The sequence below is a fragment of the Neophocaena asiaeorientalis genome, unplaced genomic scaffold (genome assembly GCF_003031525.2).
Source record: "Neophocaena asiaeorientalis asiaeorientalis breed wild unplaced genomic scaffold, Neophocaena_asiaeorientalis_V1.1 scaffold418, whole genome shotgun sequence".
NCBI lineage: Eukaryota > Metazoa > Chordata > Mammalia > Artiodactyla > Phocoenidae > Neophocaena > Neophocaena asiaeorientalis.
Genome location: NW_020175731.1, coordinates 5,808,123 through 5,830,046, shown reverse-complemented (window position 1 = coordinate 5,830,046; position 21,924 = coordinate 5,808,123). Strand labels below are relative to the sequence as shown.

At 40.9% G+C, this 21,924-nt stretch overlaps 1 protein-coding gene across 1 annotated transcript in view; it reads left to right on the top strand.

Annotated features, from left to right (window-relative positions):
* Window positions 1-21,924, top strand: part of MYBPC1 (myosin binding protein C1) — a 104,809-nt gene extending 82,885 nt beyond the window's left edge. Inside the window, exons 27-35 of the mRNA XM_024732130.1 lie at window positions 2,161-2,214; window positions 3,143-3,310; window positions 6,892-6,980; window positions 9,954-10,149; window positions 12,898-13,037; window positions 16,969-17,128; window positions 18,024-18,160; window positions 19,791-19,977; window positions 21,857-21,924. Of these exons, the coding sequence (XP_024587898.1) occupies window positions 2,161-2,214; window positions 3,143-3,310; window positions 6,892-6,980; window positions 9,954-10,149; window positions 12,898-13,037; window positions 16,969-17,128; window positions 18,024-18,160; window positions 19,791-19,977; window positions 21,857-21,924 (1,199 nt within the window). The remainder of the gene's footprint in view (window positions 1-2,160; window positions 2,215-3,142; window positions 3,311-6,891; window positions 6,981-9,953; window positions 10,150-12,897; window positions 13,038-16,968; window positions 17,129-18,023; window positions 18,161-19,790; window positions 19,978-21,856) is intronic.

The following is a 21,924-nucleotide window of genomic DNA, read 5'->3' as shown; positions in this document are numbered from 1 at the left end:
AGAAGAAGCCCCAGGCTTCTGGATGGGGGCACGCGTGGAAATAACCAGTGTTGGTCGGGAGAGGAGAGAGAAAGGGAGAATAAAGCATCTTGGTGACACTTAGTTCCATTCACATGCACTCACTCACAGAACACTATTGTTGATTTTTCCAGGGCTTAGACAGCCACTAACCAAAACCAGTGGAGACATTATAATCTTGAGTGCTTTGGAGTATGGTTTATTCCCATTCCATTCCCCTCCACCAATTTGAAAAACTCCCAAGCCCTCCTCTCTGTTATTTATACCTCCCAGCTAACAGAACTTTCCAATCTTCTGTGTGATGAATACAAACCTTTTGTGTATGTATGAAACAGAGCAAATTGTTTACTCTTTTCTTTCTGATAGGTTTAAAAAGTAAGAAGATACAGCAAAATGATAGATGGCTGTCATTTTGATGTTACCCACCTTAGATAAAATGCAATGAAGTGTATTTTACATAATTCTGTGTGTTGTCTGTGTAGATATATATGTATACCCGCATATACATATATATATGTACACAGTCATTATTGTGTATATATTTTGCCACGTAACATTTTGGAATTAGCTTTCTATGGAAGTTTTTTTATAACGTGTATATCTTTCTTCTTGCAGTCTTTTCTTACTTCCTTTATGTGGCTGCCCTATTCTTCATTCTCTTTTAATGGCTGTTGTCCTCCAGACTAATTTTCTGAAGTGTTTAATGCTTTTAGATATGGCAGGTTTTACTCTGTAAGATAACTCTTTCTTTCATAAGATCGTGTGTTGGTTTGGACTCTGTCTTTCTCTTGGTGTTTATTTTATTGTTTAATGCCTGCACCATTTTACTCTTCTTCCTTAAAAATTCTCCTCATGTATTAAATAACTTTCACACTCCCTTCCCGTTTTCTTTCTCTTTCCCTCAAGTAGTTCAAATATGATCTCCCATTCTGAGGGTTGTCTTTTGGTCTTGTTTATGGTTTCCTTTGCTGTGCAAAAGCTTTTAAGTTTCATTAGGTCCCAACAGCACACTAAAAGGATCATACACCGTGATCAAGTGGGGTTTATTCCAGGAATGCAAGGATTCTTCAATATACGCAAATCAATCAACGTGATACACCATATCCCTCTGATCTCGTTTCGTCCTGTTTTCTCTTGAAATTTTCTTCTTCCCTAGTTCTTAACTCTTTCATGCCTGTTTTCTCAGTCTCCTACTTCACATTCTCATCGATCGTCTCTTGATTGTGGAAATATCAACACAGTAGCTCCCAAACAGACCATTGGCTTCAAGATGTATCTCTTTTTCAAAGTCCTAAGCAATTTGTACCATCCACACGCTTCTCGCTTGCTGCCCTTTCTCCCTGATGCTCTTAGAAGGCTTGAAATAAGAGAGAGGAGAAGGTTCCAAGAGGGGCCAGTCTAGTCCCCACCCCCCTGCTCTGTTCCTGATAACCTAGATGGTCATCGTCCCAAACTAGTGGGGTGCACCTCCAGGCACTCTGTGAGTCAGCAGCATTCCCTCCACCGTGTGGAATGCGGGAACCAGGACAGCTCAGTTTGCCAGACCAAGAGCTTGTTGTCATGGCAACCAGGTGCTGCCTCCTGGGCTGCTGGGGCAGTTTCCACTTCCATGGAGAGCCTTTTCATTTCCTGGTAAGACGGGGCTGGCCATATCTCAAGTGCCCTCACTCCCAGACTCTGATGTGTGAGCCCCGTAGTGGGAGAACTGCGTTCCCTGGGGCCCCACAGGACCCTCCCAGGCTGAAGTAGCAGGGACAGGAGCAAGGGTAGACTGTTCCACTGTGTACTGCTCCCCTGTAGAGTCCAGAACCTGCTCCGCCTTTGTCTCCAGGGTCTTGCTGTGTTGTTCTCTACCTCTTGCTCCCACAGTTGGAGGTGCCCCAGCCTCCTTTCTCCTCTTCTTCTCTGTGGCAAGTGCCTCAGGACAAAAAAAACCCCACAGTCTGAATAGAGCAGGCTGTGCCCCTCCTGAGGAATTACCCCCTCCTCTAATGTGTTTGGTCTCTTCCATCACTGTTCTGAAGACAAATATCTTTGCATACTTTTCACACTTTACTAACAGAGAATGCTGACTACTGATATGACATTCTTCTGTTGTGAAAGTGGGTGTCTTTAATTAATTTTAATGATGGATTCTCAAAGGTACATCAGCAAAACAGTCTGGTGAAAATGGGGAGGCTGCATATGATCTACCAGGTAAAGTATTCTCTGAGAGCTCTCAAACTTTCTTACTGTATGATAAAGTTTCTGGGAATGTTCTATGCCCCAGCCTGAAGTACACCCCCACACAAAAAAGCCCTTAAAGATGGAGGGGGGAGGGCGGGCGGTGAGTTTACAATGTGGGATCCAAGCTTCTTTTTATCCCCCCGTGGGCATAATAATGCATACAAACTTTTAGAACCTGCAATATTTGTAAAACCTGGATTCTGGGTTTAAGTTTTCTTGCTGTTGTAGACAAAGCCACCAAAAGCATTTTAAAAATCAGAACTTTTGATTGTGGTGAAAGATCGTGCCAGTTCCTTATGAGGTCTTGGCTCCTGAGTTGTGGTTCCTTTTGCCGTGGATATAAGCTTCTTTTCTTCATCATTGGGAGCATGATAAGATTTCCCATGCCCATATTAATGTCTTATAATAATAAACCAGCCAGGATAAAATGGAGAGATCATATGACTGTAAAGGTTGGTGTCTCTCATTCATAAGAATAGCATTTTCCCCTTTTTCTGAACTTTAATATATATAGATGATTAAACATCATGGTTACATCAATTGTAAAAATGTACCTTGTAAAACCAAATTGGGATAAACTACTACAGAATTCCTGGGACAGTTACCATTGTTCAGGGTACCCTAGTATCCTGAATAAGAGGTTTTTCAAAGATGGCAGAATCTGATTATCATTCTTCTGCTATTTACATTAGCCATTCTAGGCCATTTTTCATTTAAATATGAAAAACACCCAGCCATATAGTCTGAGTCCAGACCAAAGTCACATTCTCTCCAAATGATTTAATTTTGAGTAAAATACTAATTTGGAGTTGACTGTTTAACAGGATGATTTCTTTCACTAACCACCATTCTTCCTTCTTGTCTTTTCTTTCTTTTTTTTTTTCTTAATGGATTTTAGCTGACAACTGGATAGTTGCAAACACAGAGCTGATCGAGAAGACCAAGTTCACCATCACAGGTCTGCCAACGGATGCAAGGATCTTTGTGCGCGTGAAAGCTGTGAACGCCGCCGGTGCCAGCGAGCCCAAGTACTACTCTCAGCCCATCCTCGTGAAAGAAATCGTAGGTAGGTGGCAAGGCTTTCAAAATTTTGTCTCCATTTCACATTTTTTTTAACCTCTTTCTTTCTCAAACCCTCCTATTTTGTTGTCACTCCTTTGATATTTTATTAATGTCTCCTGGGAGTTAGAAATGAACAAAACTGCCCTTTATAGGCAGCGTGGGAGGTCAGCTCCCGGTTTATAACTTGGTATGAGGACCAGATAACTACACCAGGTTCCATGAGCCAATAGGCAGCTGGGCTGCCTGAAGCATTTCAAACAAACCATACAGCAGCAAAATGGCTCAAGTGAGTCTGCGAGGTCAAAACCATTTTCATAATAATATGAACACATTGTTTTCCCTTTTCAATGCTTGGCCTCTGCACTGATGGTACAAAAGTGATGATGTGTAAAACTGCTGGTGCCTTAGCACAGATCCAATCTGTGCCACCAAACTGTCTGGCTGGTCTTTTCTTCCTCACCACCATGCACTCGCAATTCAAATTAAAGGGCCAGCTTTGCCTTGGAGCGTTCTTGACGATACATATGAATCATTAATGTTCTTAAACCTTGGTTCTTGAGTACACTTTTTTTCTATACTCTGTATGACAATGAAATGCAAAGTATATGTGAAACTCTTATGCTAAATATGGTAGTACGATAGTTGTCTCTAGGAAAAGCATTTGTAAAGCATTTGTGCAACTGAATTAGAGCCTAAACTCGCGACCTTTTCCATGAAACTCCATTCTTCCTCGAAAGAATGACAGAGTGACAAACTCCGGCTAGCCAGACTTGGGTATTTGGCAGACATTTTCTAGAAAATGAATGGAGTGAGCCTGTTACTTGAAGGAAAACAACTTATAGTATATATTGTCAACTTGTCAATGAAAAACTTTAATCTTTGAAGCAAAAATTAAAATTATGGACAACTGGTATCCACCATCATGGACTTGGCAGCTTTCCAATACTTAAAATCTTTTCTGATGAAGTAGGTGGTGATAGTAGCAAATGTAATTTTTTGACATTGAATAATGCAATATTTCAACATTTGAACAATCTGCATGATTCATTGAAGCAATATTTTCCAAATGACCAATGCAAGTTAAAAAAAATCATGCGTGGGTAAGATACATTCAAAATGGAAGGCAGACCAATGGGGTTTAATGTAACAGATATGAAAAGTTCATAGAATTTTTCAGGTTCCATACTGCAGCTAACCCTTAAGAAATTATAGCTCGTGTTTTAGTGTAGAATCAAAGAGGAATACCCACAATTGTCTGAAAAGTTTCTTAAAGTATTCTTCCTGTCTGTGTGAAGACAAATTTTCTTCATGTACTTCAACCAAAACAGCGTATTGCAACAGATTAGAGGCAGAAACAAATAAAGTCCAGCTAGCCTCTATTAAGTCAGACATTAAAGAGATTTGCCAAAATATAAAATAATGCCACTCATATCACAAATTTTTGTTAATGTAAATATGGTTGTTTTCATTTAAATGATATTTATGTTGTTATTATTTTTCAAGCAATAAATATATAAGTATTTCAAAATTTATTGGTTTTAACTTCTAATATGGTATATATGATAGATACAGTCCACATAAACAAAAGCTTTGCAGGGCCTTTGATGATTTTTAAGAGTGTAATGGGATTCTGAGACCAAAAAATTTGAGAATCGGTGCTCCAGGGAAAAGAATACCAGGAAGGGGTCTGAACATCTGGGTCTGGACCGTGTTGAGCCACAGACTTATGGTGTGACTGCCTGAAACCTTTTGGGAGTAAGTTAGGGGATAGATGGATGGATGGATGGATGGATGGATGGGTGGATGGGTGGATGGATGGATGGTAGAAAGTATGAAGCATGCACATTTTCTTATTAGATTCTAGAGACAGACTATGAAAGCTGAGTCCTGTTTCCTTCATTTATTAACCATGTGGTCTCAGGCAAGGGACTTGATATTCCTGAGCCTTAATTTCTTCATCTGCAAAATGTATACAATAATAGTACTTACATCAAGAGGTTGTGAGAGTTGAATAAATTAATCCATGTTATTTGCTTAACAGAATGCTGGCCACATAATAAGCCCTTGGTATATGTTAGCTTTTATTATGATGATGGTGTAATGTGCTACAGAACCTCGCTGAGTCTCCTTTTCCTCCTATGTAAAGTTAGGGAGTTAGAGGATCTCTCAAGTTCTCTTCCAGCTCCAGCATTCAGTAATCACCACCACTACCATCATCTTCATCTTCTTCCCCTAAAGTTTATTGAGCATTTACTATTCTCAGCCATTATGCTAAACACTTTATATGGATGACCTTATTTAATCCTCACTACAATGCTGTGAATTAGATGCTGTTATCATCCCAGTTTTACGGAATAGGCTGAGACCAGATCTACTGTCTGATCTGGAACTCAAACCCAGATCTCTCTTTTTTATTTTTTTTTTACATCTTTATTGGAGTATAATTGCTTTACAATGGTGTGTTAGTTTCTGCTTTATAACAAAGTGAATCAGTTATACATATACATATGTTCCCATACCTCTTCCCTCTTGCGTCTCCCTCCCTCCCACCCTCCCTATCCCAGCCCACTAGGTGGTCACAAAGCACCGAGCTGATCTCCCTGTGCTATGCGGCTGCTTCCCACTAGCTATCTATTTTACGTTTGGTAGTGTATATATGTCCATGCCACTCTCTCGCTTTGTCACAGCTTACCAGATCTCTCTTGACCCCGCAGTCCATGTGTCTAAGCAGAGCATAGGCAGTGGAAGGTGATTCCAGGTCTAATCCTGGCTATGTCACCTTGGGGCAAGTGACTTAAACCCCTGTTGCTTTAGCTTCTTTATCATAAAGTAAAAACAGTACCTGTGTCATAAGGTGGCTGTGAGGTTTAAATTGGTCGCTTTGTGAAAAGCATTTATCCCAGTATCTGTTCCATACAGAGCCCTCAAGTGATAGGACCCACCTCATCCCTGTGAGCCATGAGCCTTGATTCTCTGCTTCTGATGGGTTTACAACCACATGTTCTAGTATCTTCATGGTGTTTAATTAATGAACATTAATATACAGCGGGCTAGGGCTGCCTATTATATACTTCACCTTAGTCATAAAGGGAGAAAGTTACCATCAAATTCTAACATCATTACATAAATAATAGGTGCTAAAGCATTTTTTATTATTATTTTCTGGTAAGAAAATATGGGCAGCCCTACCAGCTAACGTGGTGACTGTAGATCTTTTATGGAATGTTCATTGGAGAACATACTCACTGTTAGAAACTAAGAAAGCAATATATAAGGTCCTAAGAGAAAATTTAGTGATTTTCTATAAAGTTGCTTTAGGCTTATAATAAAAATAGGAAGTTGTAGTAAAATTCAGGAGGTCAGGGAACAATCTTGTTAAGTCAAGCTGTGAAAACATCTCTCCCTGAAGGAAACATTTGGAACCAAAGTTACCACATATAACCTGTTAGTAGCCCAACTAAGATTTCACTTCAGAGACGTGAGCGTAGGGAAGTCCTGGTGAGTATCAGGACAAGTATGCTTATGTAATGCTGCTTCCAGTGTGTGATACTGACTGCAAACTTACGCTCTTCTACTCTCATCCAGAGGCTCCAAAGATTCGCATCCCACGGCACCTAAAGCAAACCTATATCCGCAGAGTTGGAGAAGCCATCAATCTGGTTATACCTTTCCAGGTAATAATTCAGGGTTGCTCATTTTCTCCTTCCCATGCTGGGGTGTTTAAGGAGTAGAGGGAGGGACTTCAGCATTTAAGTTATTCATGATTCAGAATTTCCTCAGAGGAAAGGCAGGAAAGGATGGAGGAGATTTGGAGAGTGATTCAACAGCCTCCTGCTTTACAAGTACAGAAATCTATAAAACTGTCATAGATTTTCCTTCTGCATGAGATAAATGAGCCCTAGTCTTGTCTGAGGCTCAGGGACCACAGGGGGCCAGAGAGGAAACACCAAGGAGACACCGAAACAAGAAATGCTTAAAGATCTTTCTGGTTCTATCCATCTGTAAAACTGATCTTCCTTTTAAGTGAAGTTCTTGCTGTAACATTCAGGAAAACAACATGTCCTTACTTCCCACGATTACCCCAAACCACACTCAAATCACCCAAATTCCAATGAGGGATAACTGAAGTTTGAAATTTTGATGCCCCTAACTGAAATAAAATGAACATTGTTAAATCATCGCTCTTTCAAAAGAATCTGTTGTTTATAAGATTAACCAGGCTTTGCATATGATAATCACTTTTGCGCTCTCTCTCTCTCTCTCTCTCTCTCTCACACACACACACACACACACACACACACACACACACACAACACCCACTGCACCATTACCTCCTTACTCATTTGATTCCTTTTATGCCCCTAAACAGTGGTGTTCAATAAAACTTTCTGTGATGATAGGAATGTTCTCTGTATGCAATGTCCAATATGGTAGCCAGCAGCCAAATGTGTCTATTGAGGACTTGAAAGGTGCAGCTAGGAACTAGGGCAACTGGGGAAATGAATTTTTAATTTTCCTTAATTTTAATTAGTTTTAGTTTAAATGGCCACATTGAGCTTACGGCTGTTACGTCAGACAGCATGGCCTTAGAACTAGAATTTAGGTCTCTGCAAACATTTGGATGTTTAGGTCTCTGCAAACACACACACACGCAGAGCTGGTTCGAACACAGGCTCCCATGAAAACTAACCTAAAGGGACAGCCAGTTCAGGCCATTCTCATTGCACCTGGGGCCCAGCCTTAGAAGAGGCAGTTAGCTTCTACATATACAGCACCTGAAATCAGAACGGAAGTCAAGGAGGATGTGAGTGTGAACACAGCAGAGGAGGCAGGCGCTGGCTTGGCAAGGTTCCTCCCACTTCTGTCCTCCCACAGCCTAAAAAAAAAACCAGGAGTTGGCACAAGGCGGGCACCCAGGACCCAGCTCCAGCCCTGGATTGGGGCTGAATCAGCTCTCTAGTTTCCACATCATGACAACAGCTAGGGCTAATCCCAGTTCCCAGATCTTGTTGGGAATGGGAGAGTGTATTCAGCTCTGTCCCTGGGTCTGGGAGAGGAGAGAGCATGAGAACAGGGACCTCATAGGTATGGCATCCCAGGGGCTGGTCAGCTACTAGGAAGGGGGTGATGAGACTAGTATGTCATGTTTGTATGTTTATGTAACCTCTAAAGTTCTCGAACCTTTTCTCATTTGAGCCCCAGATACACCTTGTGAGGCAGGAATGGCAGATTTCCTTACCCCGCTTGAGAAGGGAAGAAACTGACATTCAGAGAAGCTAAGTGACTTGCCCAAAGTCACACAGCAAATAAATGGTAGTGCCATGAACAGAGTCTATATCTCCAGACACTGGATCCAGTGCTTTTTTCACTCCATATGTTATCAGAGAACTCAATTTTTCCCCCAGTAGGTTAATAGTAAATTGTACACTTAAGGACATGAGACCTGGAACTATTTCCCCCATCTTTAACAGTATTGTTCTCTACTTCCCATATGCACATCTGAGCACCTGCAACCATTCTTCAAGCCCTGTGGGGAGGGGTTTGATGTGTGTCTCTCACATTCCTTAGCAGAACCTATCAACAAGTCACATTAGGAGCCCATGGGAAGGCTGTGCGTTTCCCAACGGAATTAATGCTTGGTTCCTGTCTGTGGGGTGAGCCTGGGTGCTCAGGAATCCTAGGAAGTTTCTTTGTAACGTAAACTAAAACTCATGTCCTTGAATGAGATTATAATTCCTCAAAGTCTGCTCTTAAAGAATAGTTTCAGCTGCTAGAGAGAACAGAGAGAGAATTACAGACAAGTCTGAAATGAGTGGAACTAATAATCATTAGCATGTAGATGATATTAATGAAACACCTCTGCAGTGCACAGATGCTTTCTAAGAACTTCAGTTGTGATAACCACCCTGAAGAAAGGTACTCTCATTCCACTTTACAGATTGGGAAACTGAGGCAGAGAGTTTAAGTAACTTGCCCGAAGTCACACAGCTATTAAGTAGTGGAGTCAGGATCCAAATACAGATTCTAGGGTCCCAGGGCCCATGTTCTGAACCATTAGGCTGTGATGTGCAGGCTTTGGAGCTGAAGAGACCTGGCTAGAAGACCACAGCTTCCAGCACTTAGCTGCAAGGCCTTGTGCAAGTCATTTAATACCTTTATCAAAAAAGGGGGGGGGCTTCCCTGGTGGCGCAGTGGTTGAGAGTCCGCCTGCCGATGCAGGGGACACGGGTTCGTGCCCTGGTCCGGGAGGATCCCACATGCCGCAGAGCGGCTGGGCCCGTGAGCCATGGCCGCTGAGCCTGCGCGTCCGGAGCCTGTGCCCCGCAACGGGAGAGGCCACAGCAGTGAGAGGCCCGCGTACCGGTAAAAAAAAAAAAAAAAATGAGGATAATGATACTTATCCTGATGTGAAGAGTAAGGGAAGTTATAAATATCACATACCTAACATAGTACCTTGCATGCAGAATGCAATCAATGGGCAGTAGTGAATATTACGTTACTGCTATAACTGCCCACCACCAGGCCATTTTCCAAACTTGCCTAGGATGGGGTAAGCCACTGCCCACTTATTTAATGCTGAAAAGAAATGAGACAACCTGATCCCCTCCCGCCTCTACTTTTTCTGTCTTTTTTTTTTTTCTTTTAAGGGAAAACCAAGACCAGAAGTAACTTGGAAGAAAGATGGTGCACCTATTGATAAGAATCAGATCAACATTCGCAACTCTGAGACCGATACAATCATATTTATCAGAAAAGCAGAGAGGAGCCATTCTGGGAAATATGATCTGCAGGTCAAAGTGGAAAAATACGTGGAAACTGCATCCATTGATATCCAGGTTGTTGGTAGGTTTGGAGGAGGGAACTAGAACATTCTATATGGAGACAAATTGTCCTTGTCAATAAGGCAAGAGTCAGAATTTCTTCTGTTAGGCTGGCTCTACAGAAAATTCCTCTTTTTAGAATTTAAAAAAATAGATAAATTAGGAAGATTGGTTAGCATTTTAGAATAATTTTTCACTGACTAAAAGGACTAACCATGGGAGACTTAGGGCATATATAGTAAAGAAAATTAATGTATATTACTTTCTAGTGAAAACTATCAGTACTGTTTTACAATCCAGTTCTCTCTTACTCTGTTTCTCAACTCTTCAATGATAACACTATTTCCCATGTTGAATTCTTGCATTAAGAAAACATTATAGATTCTAGATATAGTTTAACATGTTTCTTACTACATTTAAAATTTGCTAATAGTAACGTTAATGGAGAATGAAGAATTTTTATTAAATGTAAGAAAGGTACACCTAAACAGAGTTAAACAGTTAAAGACTGAATTGTGGTTGGTCGTGCAGGGCTTAGATACTTACCTCTCCAAACAAGGTTAGTTCTTACTTGTTTCCACAGTTAGGGCAATAGAGGGAGGATCTCTTACAGTAGACCCTTCTCTCTTGAACTGTTCTATAATTTTTGCAATGTCAAGAAATGAATTTAAGAGCAGAGTTAGGAGAAGCCTTGTCTCCAGTCAATTTTATGATTATAGTTTAGCACACGTGCTAGAACTAGAGGCTCTCTAACCAAAGGAGCAGCTTCCTGTGGCAAGCCTTCCCTTAGGTGAAAGTTCATGTCCTTTAAACTAAGCAATCTTTTCGTGCTGACTAAACTGTCTTGATTTTTGTTAAGTTGAAAGGAGTGTTGAGGATGTTCTATGTGCCCTTGGGTCTGGCCTGGCTCCATTTTATTTTATTTATTTAATTAATTTATTTTAAACATCTTTATTGGAGTATAATTGCTTTACCACGCTGTATTAGTTTCTGCTTTATAACAAAGTGAATCAGCTATACATAGACATATATCCCCATATCCCCACCCTCTTGCGTCTCCCTCCCACCCTCCCTATCCCACCCTTCTAGGTGGACACAAAGCACAGAGCTGATCTCCCTGTGCTATGCGCTGGCTCTATTTTAATGGAAGCCCTTGTGGTTGGGTCTGGAAGAGCCTTGCCCTCTGAAACACGAGGAAGGACTTTTTTATTTTTCCTACTTTGCCATGTAGTTACTTTACCAGGTAGTTACGAGCGCCTGGCACGTCACTCACACGCTCAAAGTGTTCAATAAATAGTAACAATTAGTATCCTACTTATTTTATTAGTCCCAAGTTCATGTTTCTGCCATGACTGTAAAAATCTAGCCATTTACTGTTGGGGAGCAAGTGTTTGAAAAGCCAACGTGAACTTTGAAGACAAAGCAGACCTGGGGTGCAGGTGGGAAGTTGAACTGGGAGAAGACATCTGTCTGTAGGACAAGTTGGTGAAAACAGGAGATAGAAAACTGTGGTTGTAGAGACTCATTGTTGGTCATTGTAGAAAGGAAGTGAGGAGTATCACTGTGGTTTCCCTCCACCCCCCGGAGCCCATGAGGACTGCATGTTAAATGTTGCTTAAAAGAGAGAAAAACATGACCAGAAAGCACTCTGATATTTGCTCTTTTCAATGTGACATTTCAAATAGAAATAATTATAGTTGCATTTTAATACCTGAAAAATATTTCAGGACAGAAAGGGTACTGCTTGCACTGCAAAGGATAACAGACGTGAAATTTCTCTGAAAAAAATTAACAAGTACTATGCAGGTACATAAGATAATTATTGTCCTTCCTTGAACCTCTATGCGTGATTTTTTTGAGGGGGCCTCCCAATGAAGATTTAGTTTTCTTTTGTATTAATTAATTTTTCTTGAAGTATAGCCGATTTACAATGTTGTGTTAGTTTCTGCTGTACAGCAAAGTGAATACATATATCCACTCCTTTTTAGATTCTATTCCCATATAGGTCATTACAGAGTGTTGGGTAGAGTTCCCTGTGCTACCCAGTAGGTTCTTATTAGTTATCTATTTTATATATACTAGTGTTATATTTCAGTCCCAACCTTCCAATTTATCCCTCCCCCCAAGTTTTCGTTTACTTGACTTTGGGCCTTTCTGAATGTTACTGCAATTTACTGGAAGGTCAGAGGTCACAGAAATTCATAGTGCAGAAAATAAAGTGAAGAAAGACTTTATTTCTTCACAAATGCATTCCACTTCCATAACATGGAGACACTGATAAATACAAATGAATCTTGGAGGGAGCGATGGCAGAGGAAATAAGTTTTCCTCACTCCCATTAAAGGTGCCTTTTGAGGGCAGCAGAGGACCTCTCTCACAGACTGTGGGCTTCGGGCCTCTTACCGAAAGCTGGAGCTACACAGCCCAGGTAGGCTCTATGATTTCAAGTCTAGCATCAGCTTACCTTTCCCATTAGGCAGGGTAGCCTGTGACTCACTGCCAGTCGTAGGCCCCTGCAGGGATGGTTAATGATGTTTGAAGTTTCATTTACATTTTCCTTTCAAAATCCTTTTCTTTCCATGAAAGTGAAAGTCAAGGGTTTCCAGATAAGATTAGTAGGAGTGCATTGTACTTCTCCGGAGGAGAAGAATGCAAAAGAAACGTGGGTAGAAATACAGGAAGGAAGGGACATTTTAAAATATCCTCCTGTAACGAGGTCTAGGTTGGGGGGAAAGTGACCTCACAGTGATGCCATGAATTCATCCTACAGACCGTCCGGGTCCACCCCAAGTTGTGAAGATCGACGATGTCTGGGGAGAGAATGTTGCTCTATCATGGACACCACCAAAGGATGATGGGAATACTGCCATTACAGGGTACACGATCCAGAAGGCCGACAAGAAGAGCATGGTAAGGTCTGGCTTTCTCTGGTTCCGCAGCAGCAAAATAACATTTCATCAGAAGTAAAGGGGGGGGCTTCCCTGGTGGCGCAGTGGTTGAGAGTCCGCCTGCCGATGCAGGGGACACGGGTTCGTGCCCCGGTCCGGGAAGATCCCACATGCCGCGGAGCGGCTGGGCCCGTGAGCCATGTCCGCGGAGCCTGCGCGTCCGGAGGCTGTGCTCCGCAACGGGAGAGGCCACAACAGTGAGAGGCCCGCGTACCAAAAAAAAAAAAAAAAAAAAAAAAAAGAAGTAAAGGGGGAAGCATGAGGTCCTCTCTGGTGAGGAACTCATGAGGGACATGGAGAAGTGATGTGGCACGGTGGAAAGGGTAAAGCCTTGGGAGCCACGAAGAGTTGGACTTGCATTTCCACTTAAAACCACATACACATGGACAGTCACTTAACCTCTTTGATCTCCATTTCCCTCATCTGTAAAATAAGGGCACTGATGTTTACCTCGCTTGTTTATCAAGAGGCTAAAACAGGGGCTGCCCTGGAGGTCCACTGGCTAAGACTCCGTGCTTCCACTGCGGGGGGTGTGGGTTTGATCCCTGGGCAGGGAACTAAGGTCCTGCATGTCGCGCAGTGAGGCCAAAACAATATAAAGCAACTGGCAGAATGCTCAGTAGAATTCAATAAAGTTATTCGTTCAACAGATATTTACTCACTGTGGATTCTGACTCAGATCTGCACCCGTGCAACTTCTTCCTCCTTGTAAAATGAATGTTGGTAGCATAGACTGATGTCTTTAAAAAAAAAAAATTCCAGTTAGAAAAGAAAGATTCTAAAGGTAACAGCATATGCAAAGGTCCTGAGGAGGAGAAGCATTTAGAGTATTCAAGAAGCAACTCAGTTGGAGTATGAATTATTATTACCTATGTTAGATCACCAGATTTTAAATGTTAAAGTCTAGGTCTTTCTGAATCAGAATCCATCCACTACAACTACCATTGCTCTACCTGTAAGTCAATGAATGAATAAATGAATGTTCGGACACAGTATGGCTTGGAGCCACTATTCATTCTCATAGGAAGAGTAAAACATCGTACCAAATGATATTGATAGAAAGTCTGCAGGCATTTACACTACTAGATGTCAGTAAGAACTTAGGGTATAAGGTTACATTGGGTTCATAGAAGGGGAGAGGGTTGGAAAGAGCAGTCTAAGTAACTGGAATGGATTTCAAGCCTTGCCTTTCCATAAACTATTTCTAGCATGTCTTTCCCCCCAGCCCTGGGTGGGTGTTAAATGACAAAATAAGACTTGGCATTTAAAGAAACATGTTTCAGCCAAACCTGGACAGCTTGAGAGCTAGATCAATGGATGACTTTGCAGGGGAAGTATTGACCACCTTGGATTTCCTTAGCAATGAGGGCTCTTCTTTGGACCTTGGTCCAGATACTGGCAGTGAATCCAGGGGTACCACACTGCCTCCAGGTGCCCCCCATTCTTCCACCCCCACCACATTTCCAACTGCTGTCTTCTCAGATATCTAGTCAAGTCCAGCTGAGCCAGGACTTTCCTGCTGCTTCGTGTGTCTGAGGTCTGCCTGCTGACAGGAGAGGAACCCCAATCCCATCCACTTGTGTTTCTGGTGCATTTCAGCAAGGGCAGGCCTACAGACCAGAAGATGCTCACTCTGCCCAGTGCACTTCCCCGGAGGTCACCACACCACTATCTCACTGTGGCTACAGATGCTGTTTTTCACTTAAATTTCTGTAGTCTTTATACCTTCCATAAACATTGTTCTCATGGTGTATGCCAACACATTCATTTATTCATTCAGTAACTATTTGTTGAGCAGTGTTCTAGCTGGTGGATCAAAAACAAAAAGATAGCTCCTCGGGCTTCCCTGGTGGCGCAGTGGTTGAGAGTCCGCCTGCCGATGCAGGGGACACGGGTTCGTGCCCCGGTCCGGGAAGATCCCACATGCCGTGGAGCGGCTGGGCCCGTGAGCCATGGCCGCTGAGCCTGCACGTCCGGAGCCTGTGCTACACAACGGGAGAGGCCACAACAGTGAGAGGCCCGCGTACTGCAAAAAAAAAAAAAAAAAAGTCAGCTCCTGCTCTTGGACCACTCATAGTTTAAGCAAGCAGAAAGACATAAAACCAAATGATAAAACAGTATAATAAATGTTGGAATAAAGGTTTGCATAAAGTGCTTTGGAAATAAAGGAGGGCATAACTACAATTGTCTGGTGTCTTTAAAATATCCCAAATATAGAGATGATCATGGCCCCTAAAAGTTGCAAGGAAAATCGTTTTCCTTTCTGAAATTTTTTGTCAGCAAATGTATTTTCTCAATTAGTGGTACTAAACATATGTAGTACAATGTGGTTTTCTACTGGTGGCAAGATAAACTTTGAAACCACTATATTTCTTGACATGGTGAGGAAAAAGTCAAATAAAAAGAATAATATAGCTTTAGCTCATCCATTCATTCCTGTATTCAATGAACATTTATTTTGTGCATGCTACCTACTGTATACCGGGTGCTGTGAGAAGGCACTGGAAATACAGGGGTGAGAAGAAAAGTCCATTTTTACCATCACTGTGTATCCATTCCAGTGGGGGAGGTAGCAGATAAGCAAGTAAAATAGTAAGTATGTCATATGTTTAAGGTAACAAGTACTGTGAAGAAAACATAGCCAGGTTAAGGTGAAAAAGTATGACCAAAGTAGAGTGGTGAGAGGGTAAACAGTAGAAGAAGTAATATCTGAGCAAAGAATTGAAAGAACCTATGGTAATAATGTTAGGCAAGTTGATTGGGTGATATTAATTTTTGCGATTTAGCATCATCTCTCCCTCAGAATAGATAAGTTGGCATGAAAATTCTATAATTATACTTTGTTATACAAAAGATAAATAGGCAGGTAGGTAGGTGGACAGACAGATGACAGACACTGCACAGTAATGTAGAAAATATAAAGATAGTAGTTGACATTGTCCATGGAAATAATCAATAACCAATTTACTATAAGAACAGAGGAGGGCTTCCCTGGTGGCGCAGTGGTTGAGAGTCTGCCTGCCGATGCAGGGGACACGGGTTCGTGCCCCAGTCTGGGAAGATCGCACATGCCGTGGAGCGGCTGGGCCCGTGAGCCATGGCCACTGAGCCTGCGCGTCCGGAGCCTGTGCTCCGCAACGGGAGAGGCCACAACAGTGAGAGGCCTGCGTAAAAAAAAAAAAAAAAAAAAAAAAAAAAAAAGAATAGAGGAGAGGACTATAGCCCGGCAGACAGCCTCTCAGACAGCTCTGAGGAACTGCTCCACAGAAACATAGCTTTCAGCACAGTTTTTAACCTTGTTTGAACAAAGAACCTCAGATATGACAGAGATACATTCCTTCAAGGTTTCCAAAAGAGACAGTTCAGCACATACACAGCAAGTCATTACGACCTTGGTGCCCGAGGAAGGGAGCTTTATCGCGGGAGGAGTACAAGCATTGATGTCCCAGGAAAGGAGGCATTTATCTGGATCTTCGAAAGAGACCTTCTTCACTTCTGGACAGTGCATGCTTTTCTTTAAATGGTTAGAGCAGATGTACAATGTATGTTTATTAGGCCCCAAAACGGGCTGTTCTAGTTAGCATAAAGTTTAAGTTAAACCACATATAAGCCAGAATGACTTCTTCAAACCTCAACATATGAAAATTTCTTCCATCCACATCTAGGGTAAATGAATCTAATGTGTAAATGAAGATTAAATGACGTAGTCAAGTGTAAATCAATTGTAAAGCGTTAAACAAATTAAATATACATTTCTGTTACCCTCAGTATAAAAAATTAGTCTCTTTTTTCCTCTTAGTTAATGCAACATCCCTGTTATTTATTTGAATCAACAGGTGAAATAGCTGTGTATTTTTAAGTGATTTTCCTCAAATTATTATTTTTGTTTTCAGGAGTGGTTCACTGTCATTGAGCATTATCACCGAACCAGTGCCACCATTACTGAACTGGTTATCGGAAATGAGTATTACTTCCGGGTGTTTGCTGAAAACATGTGCGGCCTCAGTGAGGATGCAACAATGACAAAAGAGAGTGCCGTGATTGCCAAGGATGGTGAGTTGGAAGCGGGCTGGACATCTGGGAACCTTGATTTTCAGTGATGAGACAGAGAAGACAGAAAGAAAAAGAGATGTGGTGAAAGGGGATAAGAATATCATAAACACACATTTAAAATTATGGTAAGGAGATGCAGCCACAGGCCAGGGAATGCTGGCAGCCACCAGAAGCTGGAAGAGGCAAGGAACAGATTCCCTGCTACAATCTCCAGGGTCAGCGTGGCCCAGCCAACACCTTGATTTTGTATCTCTGGCCTCAAGAACTGTGAAAGAATAAATTTCTGTTGTCGTAAGAAATAAAAAATAAAAAATAAATAAATAAAATTACGGTAAGAACGTCCAACCAAAATGTTAATCTTACAAGTAAAATATTTTAAGGAAAATTATATTATGATTGCATTTTTTAACGTACAAGCTTTCATTCATGGCAACATCTGGGTAGTGGGTCTCTCAATGGCTAAGATCACAGGGGTAGGAAAAAGTCACCATTTACTTTTAGAGCTTGGGTTACTTTTATTCTTGGACACCTTCAAGGATGCTACACATGAGAGCCACTTTTCAATGAAAGGAGAAGTTGGATTCCACCCCTGTCACTTCATTTCCTCATAAACCGTGTCCTTCCTGCCCTTCCTCGTTACTTTCACATTAAAGCACATTGGTGAGCAAAACACGCAGACACTGAATTCTTCCCAGTACTTATTTCAGTTCCAGATGACCCCTCTGGGTTTCTTTCCTGTGTGTGATGGGCTGTACATTGGTATCCTTCTGAATGAACGCCCTGTGGCCTTCACACATGTTTTTCTAAGCTCAGGGAAGTTTTCAACGTGAGTCAAGTATGCTAAGAATAATATATTCTCAGGCCAATTTGTATATCTCTAATGCTTGTTTTTAAGGTAAAATCTACAAAAATCCAGTGTATGAAGACTTCAATTTCACAGAGGCACCCATGTTTACTCAGCCATTGGTCAACACCTACGCCATAGCTGGTTACAATGCCACCCTGAACTGCAGTGTGAGAGGAAATCCTAAGGTACCATGTTTTTGGTTTTTTTCAATCACATTAATTAAATTTAAAAATTAATTCCAAACTCCCTCTATTATATTCATTATGTCATAATTATAAGTAGTAATATAAACTTACCTCCCAACTGCTATTTGTGTCTTTTTCTGGGTGGTGGTATTGGTGGATAATTAAGGACACTATTTAAATGTAGAAAAAATATTTATATTTCTTTACTAACTAAGGGATACTTTCTAAGGAAAAACCAAACCACTTATTTTTAAAAGAACGGAGAGATAAAGAGATGGAAGTAATCTTGTGTCACCTGAAAAATTAGATGGTGATATTGATTTATCAAGCTTTCTGTAATAGTGTAAAGCAAGTAATTGTACTATAGTGCAAGGCAGAATTCGAATGTACAGTGATAAGGGTACAGAGTACCAGGAAGGGAGAGATTGCATCTGACTGAAGAGATTTAGAAAGGATTTCAGGTTTCATGTTGCTGGCATTTGAAAAGAACAGCAAATTAATGAATGTTGCCCATAGAGCTATCTACCCCTGGGTGGCACTGAGAGAAAATGCCCTAGAATTTGGAAAAATTGCAAACAGTGATATTTTTCCTGCATATACCATGAGCAGAAATAGAGAAGTCAAAGGGAGAAGACAGCCTGAGGGTGGGAGGAAGATGCTGAATTCATGTTTAATTGGAGGTGATGTTGGTACATTCAAGCGGGAATGACCAGGAGGCGAGGAGAGCATCGCCAGAGCTTGGGAGAAAGGCGAGGGCTGTGACTCTTGGTTTGGGTGACCCAAGCATGGGGACACGGCATCCCACCCCTTGGAGCCAAGGCTCTAGAAAGGAATATCAAACGAAAGGGAGAAGTGAAGCAAAATGTCAAGGAGCAAGGTGTGAGCCTCAGGAAATACTGCCATTTGAAAGGCGGAAGGAGGAAGAGGACTGTGTGAAGGACACTGAGAGATGCTGTCTCTTGGGTCTGAGCAAGACAAAATCAATAAGAGGTAGAGGAGAGAGTGTGGAGGGTGTGCATTTACAGAAGGGAGAAGAAGACAATATGAAAAAGAAATGGCAAGTCAGTGGTATCGACTGTAGTTCAGAAGTCAAGCAGAATGGAGTAACCTTCCTGGGCGATTGATCTGGGGTTATCTGTTTGGAGTAGATCCATCCATTGCCACCAGGTGATGAAAACAGATGTCAGAAGAGAGATTAAGTGGTGAGGAGGCATAAGCAGCCCATAAAGAATTAGAAAAGCATATCAGGGAAAGGAAGTAGAGAAAACTGGCTGGTGATGACACCTTACAGGGATTCTTTGAAAAACACTGAGCAATGTACACTCTCCAGGATGAGTTAACCTCATGGACCTGTAGATCAAATTTAAATGTAACGGAATCTTGGGGAAGATTGCCCCAGGGCTGTCCTCTGAACAAATCTGGCTGGCTTCTTCAGAACTGCTCATTCGCTTTCTTGCCAAGCATTAAGTAGAATTTAATCTGAGAGAAACGGTTCTCAAGTTGACGTGGATTATTCTTAGATGTAGTCTTTTCTTTCTAAGCCATGCTTTAAAATTCTGTCACTGGCTTTGATGGTTTATTATTAGGCTAAGTACAGATACGTTTTGCCCTAATTTGCTTCCATCTTCAGCCCAAAATTACCTGGATGAAAAACAAAGTTGCTATTGTGGATGACCCAAGATACAGGATGTTCAGCAACCAGGGAGTCTGTACTCTGGAGATTCGAAAGCCCAGCCCCTATGACGGAGGCACCTACAGCTGCAAAGCAGTCAATGACCTTGGGGCAATGGAGATCGAATGCAAACTGGAGGTGAAAGGTATGACATCCCAGATCTTGTGTAGACTGAACTGAAAGAAAATCATTTAATTATTGTCCTTACTGCCAAATCCCAATTACTTGCCAGCATTTTCTGGGGGAGGGGAGGAAGCGGGGAGAAGATTTGGGGAGAGAAGACATTTTTACATTCTGCACTCACTCTTGTTTGTGATGGCTACTTGATTTTTTAAGTTGACTTACTTTCATCTCTCGCAATTCTTGTTAACTAAAGCACTATTAATTTCAATGAACTGTGGTATGGGCACAGCATGGTAACAATGAATCAAGTCAAAGGGGTATTACTTTGGTGACGTAGTCCATCTTAGATAAATAGAAGCCTCACGTAAAAACTCATTTAATGAAACTGTAGTTGAGGAATTTAACTATTTTTAATTAGTTTACTATTTTTGTGAAACTTTCAATGTATATGTAAATTTGCCAATTTAGTATTTAATATTACACATGTAGAATTCAGCATACACATATTATAACCTGTTCCTTTAAAAGTCTCACTAGAGAATTTCCATTTGTAGGTATGCATTTCATTTATACTAGTTTTCAGAAGTGTTGCAGCTAATGTAAACCAAGAAAGCACATGAAGATTTATGGGGTAGAAAAGTCTCAGTGTAATTGTCCTCTTAATCAATTTTCATATTAACTGAGTATAATTTCTATCCTGAAGTTTTTTTCTTGACAATCAATACCTTTTGGGATACGATGAAAACTCTTACAGCTGTCAGAGTCACCGTTAGGAGATAAGGAGTGACATGATCCTAATGTCTTTCCTCTCATTCTTATTGCATTATTTTGCCATTTTGTGATAACCAAAGTCTTTGCTTTTCCTACCCTCTATAATGAAGAAATTATAATCTAAAAGTCAGATATAATTTTATAAATATCTATTTTAGAAAAAACGTAGTAAATGCTTAGGGTATTTATGTCAACAATAACAACAACAACGGAAGAGTTTTTTAGTCCTAAATCTAGTGTAAATATAGTAGAGAAACTTCTCGAAAAAATTTTTTCCTTCTGTAACTTTAAAAAACCAGTATTCTCTCTGTTATGATTTTTGTCCATCCTCAGGTAATACAGGATAGTAGATTCACAATTGAAAGAAAGAAAATTTTTAAGTTTTTTTCCTCTTAAATGTAAAGCATATGCTATTCTTAGAAACTTTCAAACTTTACTATTGAGATAGTGGATACAAATTTAAATGTTGTTCTTTTAGCTATTTATTAGCTTTTTTTTTTTCTTTCCGGCTGTGCCACGTGGCACGTGGGGTCCTAGTTCCCCGACCAGGGAGCAGACCCGGGCCCCCTGCATTGGAAGCATCAAGGCTTAACCATTGCACTGCCAGGGAAGTCCTATTTATTAGCTTTAAAGGCAGATTAAGGTCATAGTTGCAAACACATCTGGTTTCTAAACTCCTTATTAGTTCCAAGGTATTGTTGGTACTTATGTTCCAACACCCAAAACACAAGAACGCAAAAATCAAAAACCCAATACCACTTCTGCATGCTTTGAAAATACCTGAATGTTGCTAATGATATAAAATGATGGTTTCAAAATGGTTCAACATTTGGGGTCCTCCATAAGTGAATAATGTTATGCATATAAATGCTATATTCTTTATAGTAATTGTATAGTAATTGAATTTAATAACATAAATAATGTATTCTAGTATATAAATTCATAATAAGGTATCAACTGTGATATATTAGTAAAAGCTTTTGGTCCTAAAAGTAAAGCCACCATTATTTATCATCAGATTGTTATCTGATAATAGGTGACTTGAATCAAGTTAAGCTGTGAAAAAAAAAAAAAGTAAGACTGTCAACCGAGAATAAATAAATACTGGTGCAAATATTCTAATTCTGCAGTGATATATCAAGGAGTAAATTCCCCTGGACAACCAATCTTCCTGGCGGGGCAGCAACAGGTTTTATAA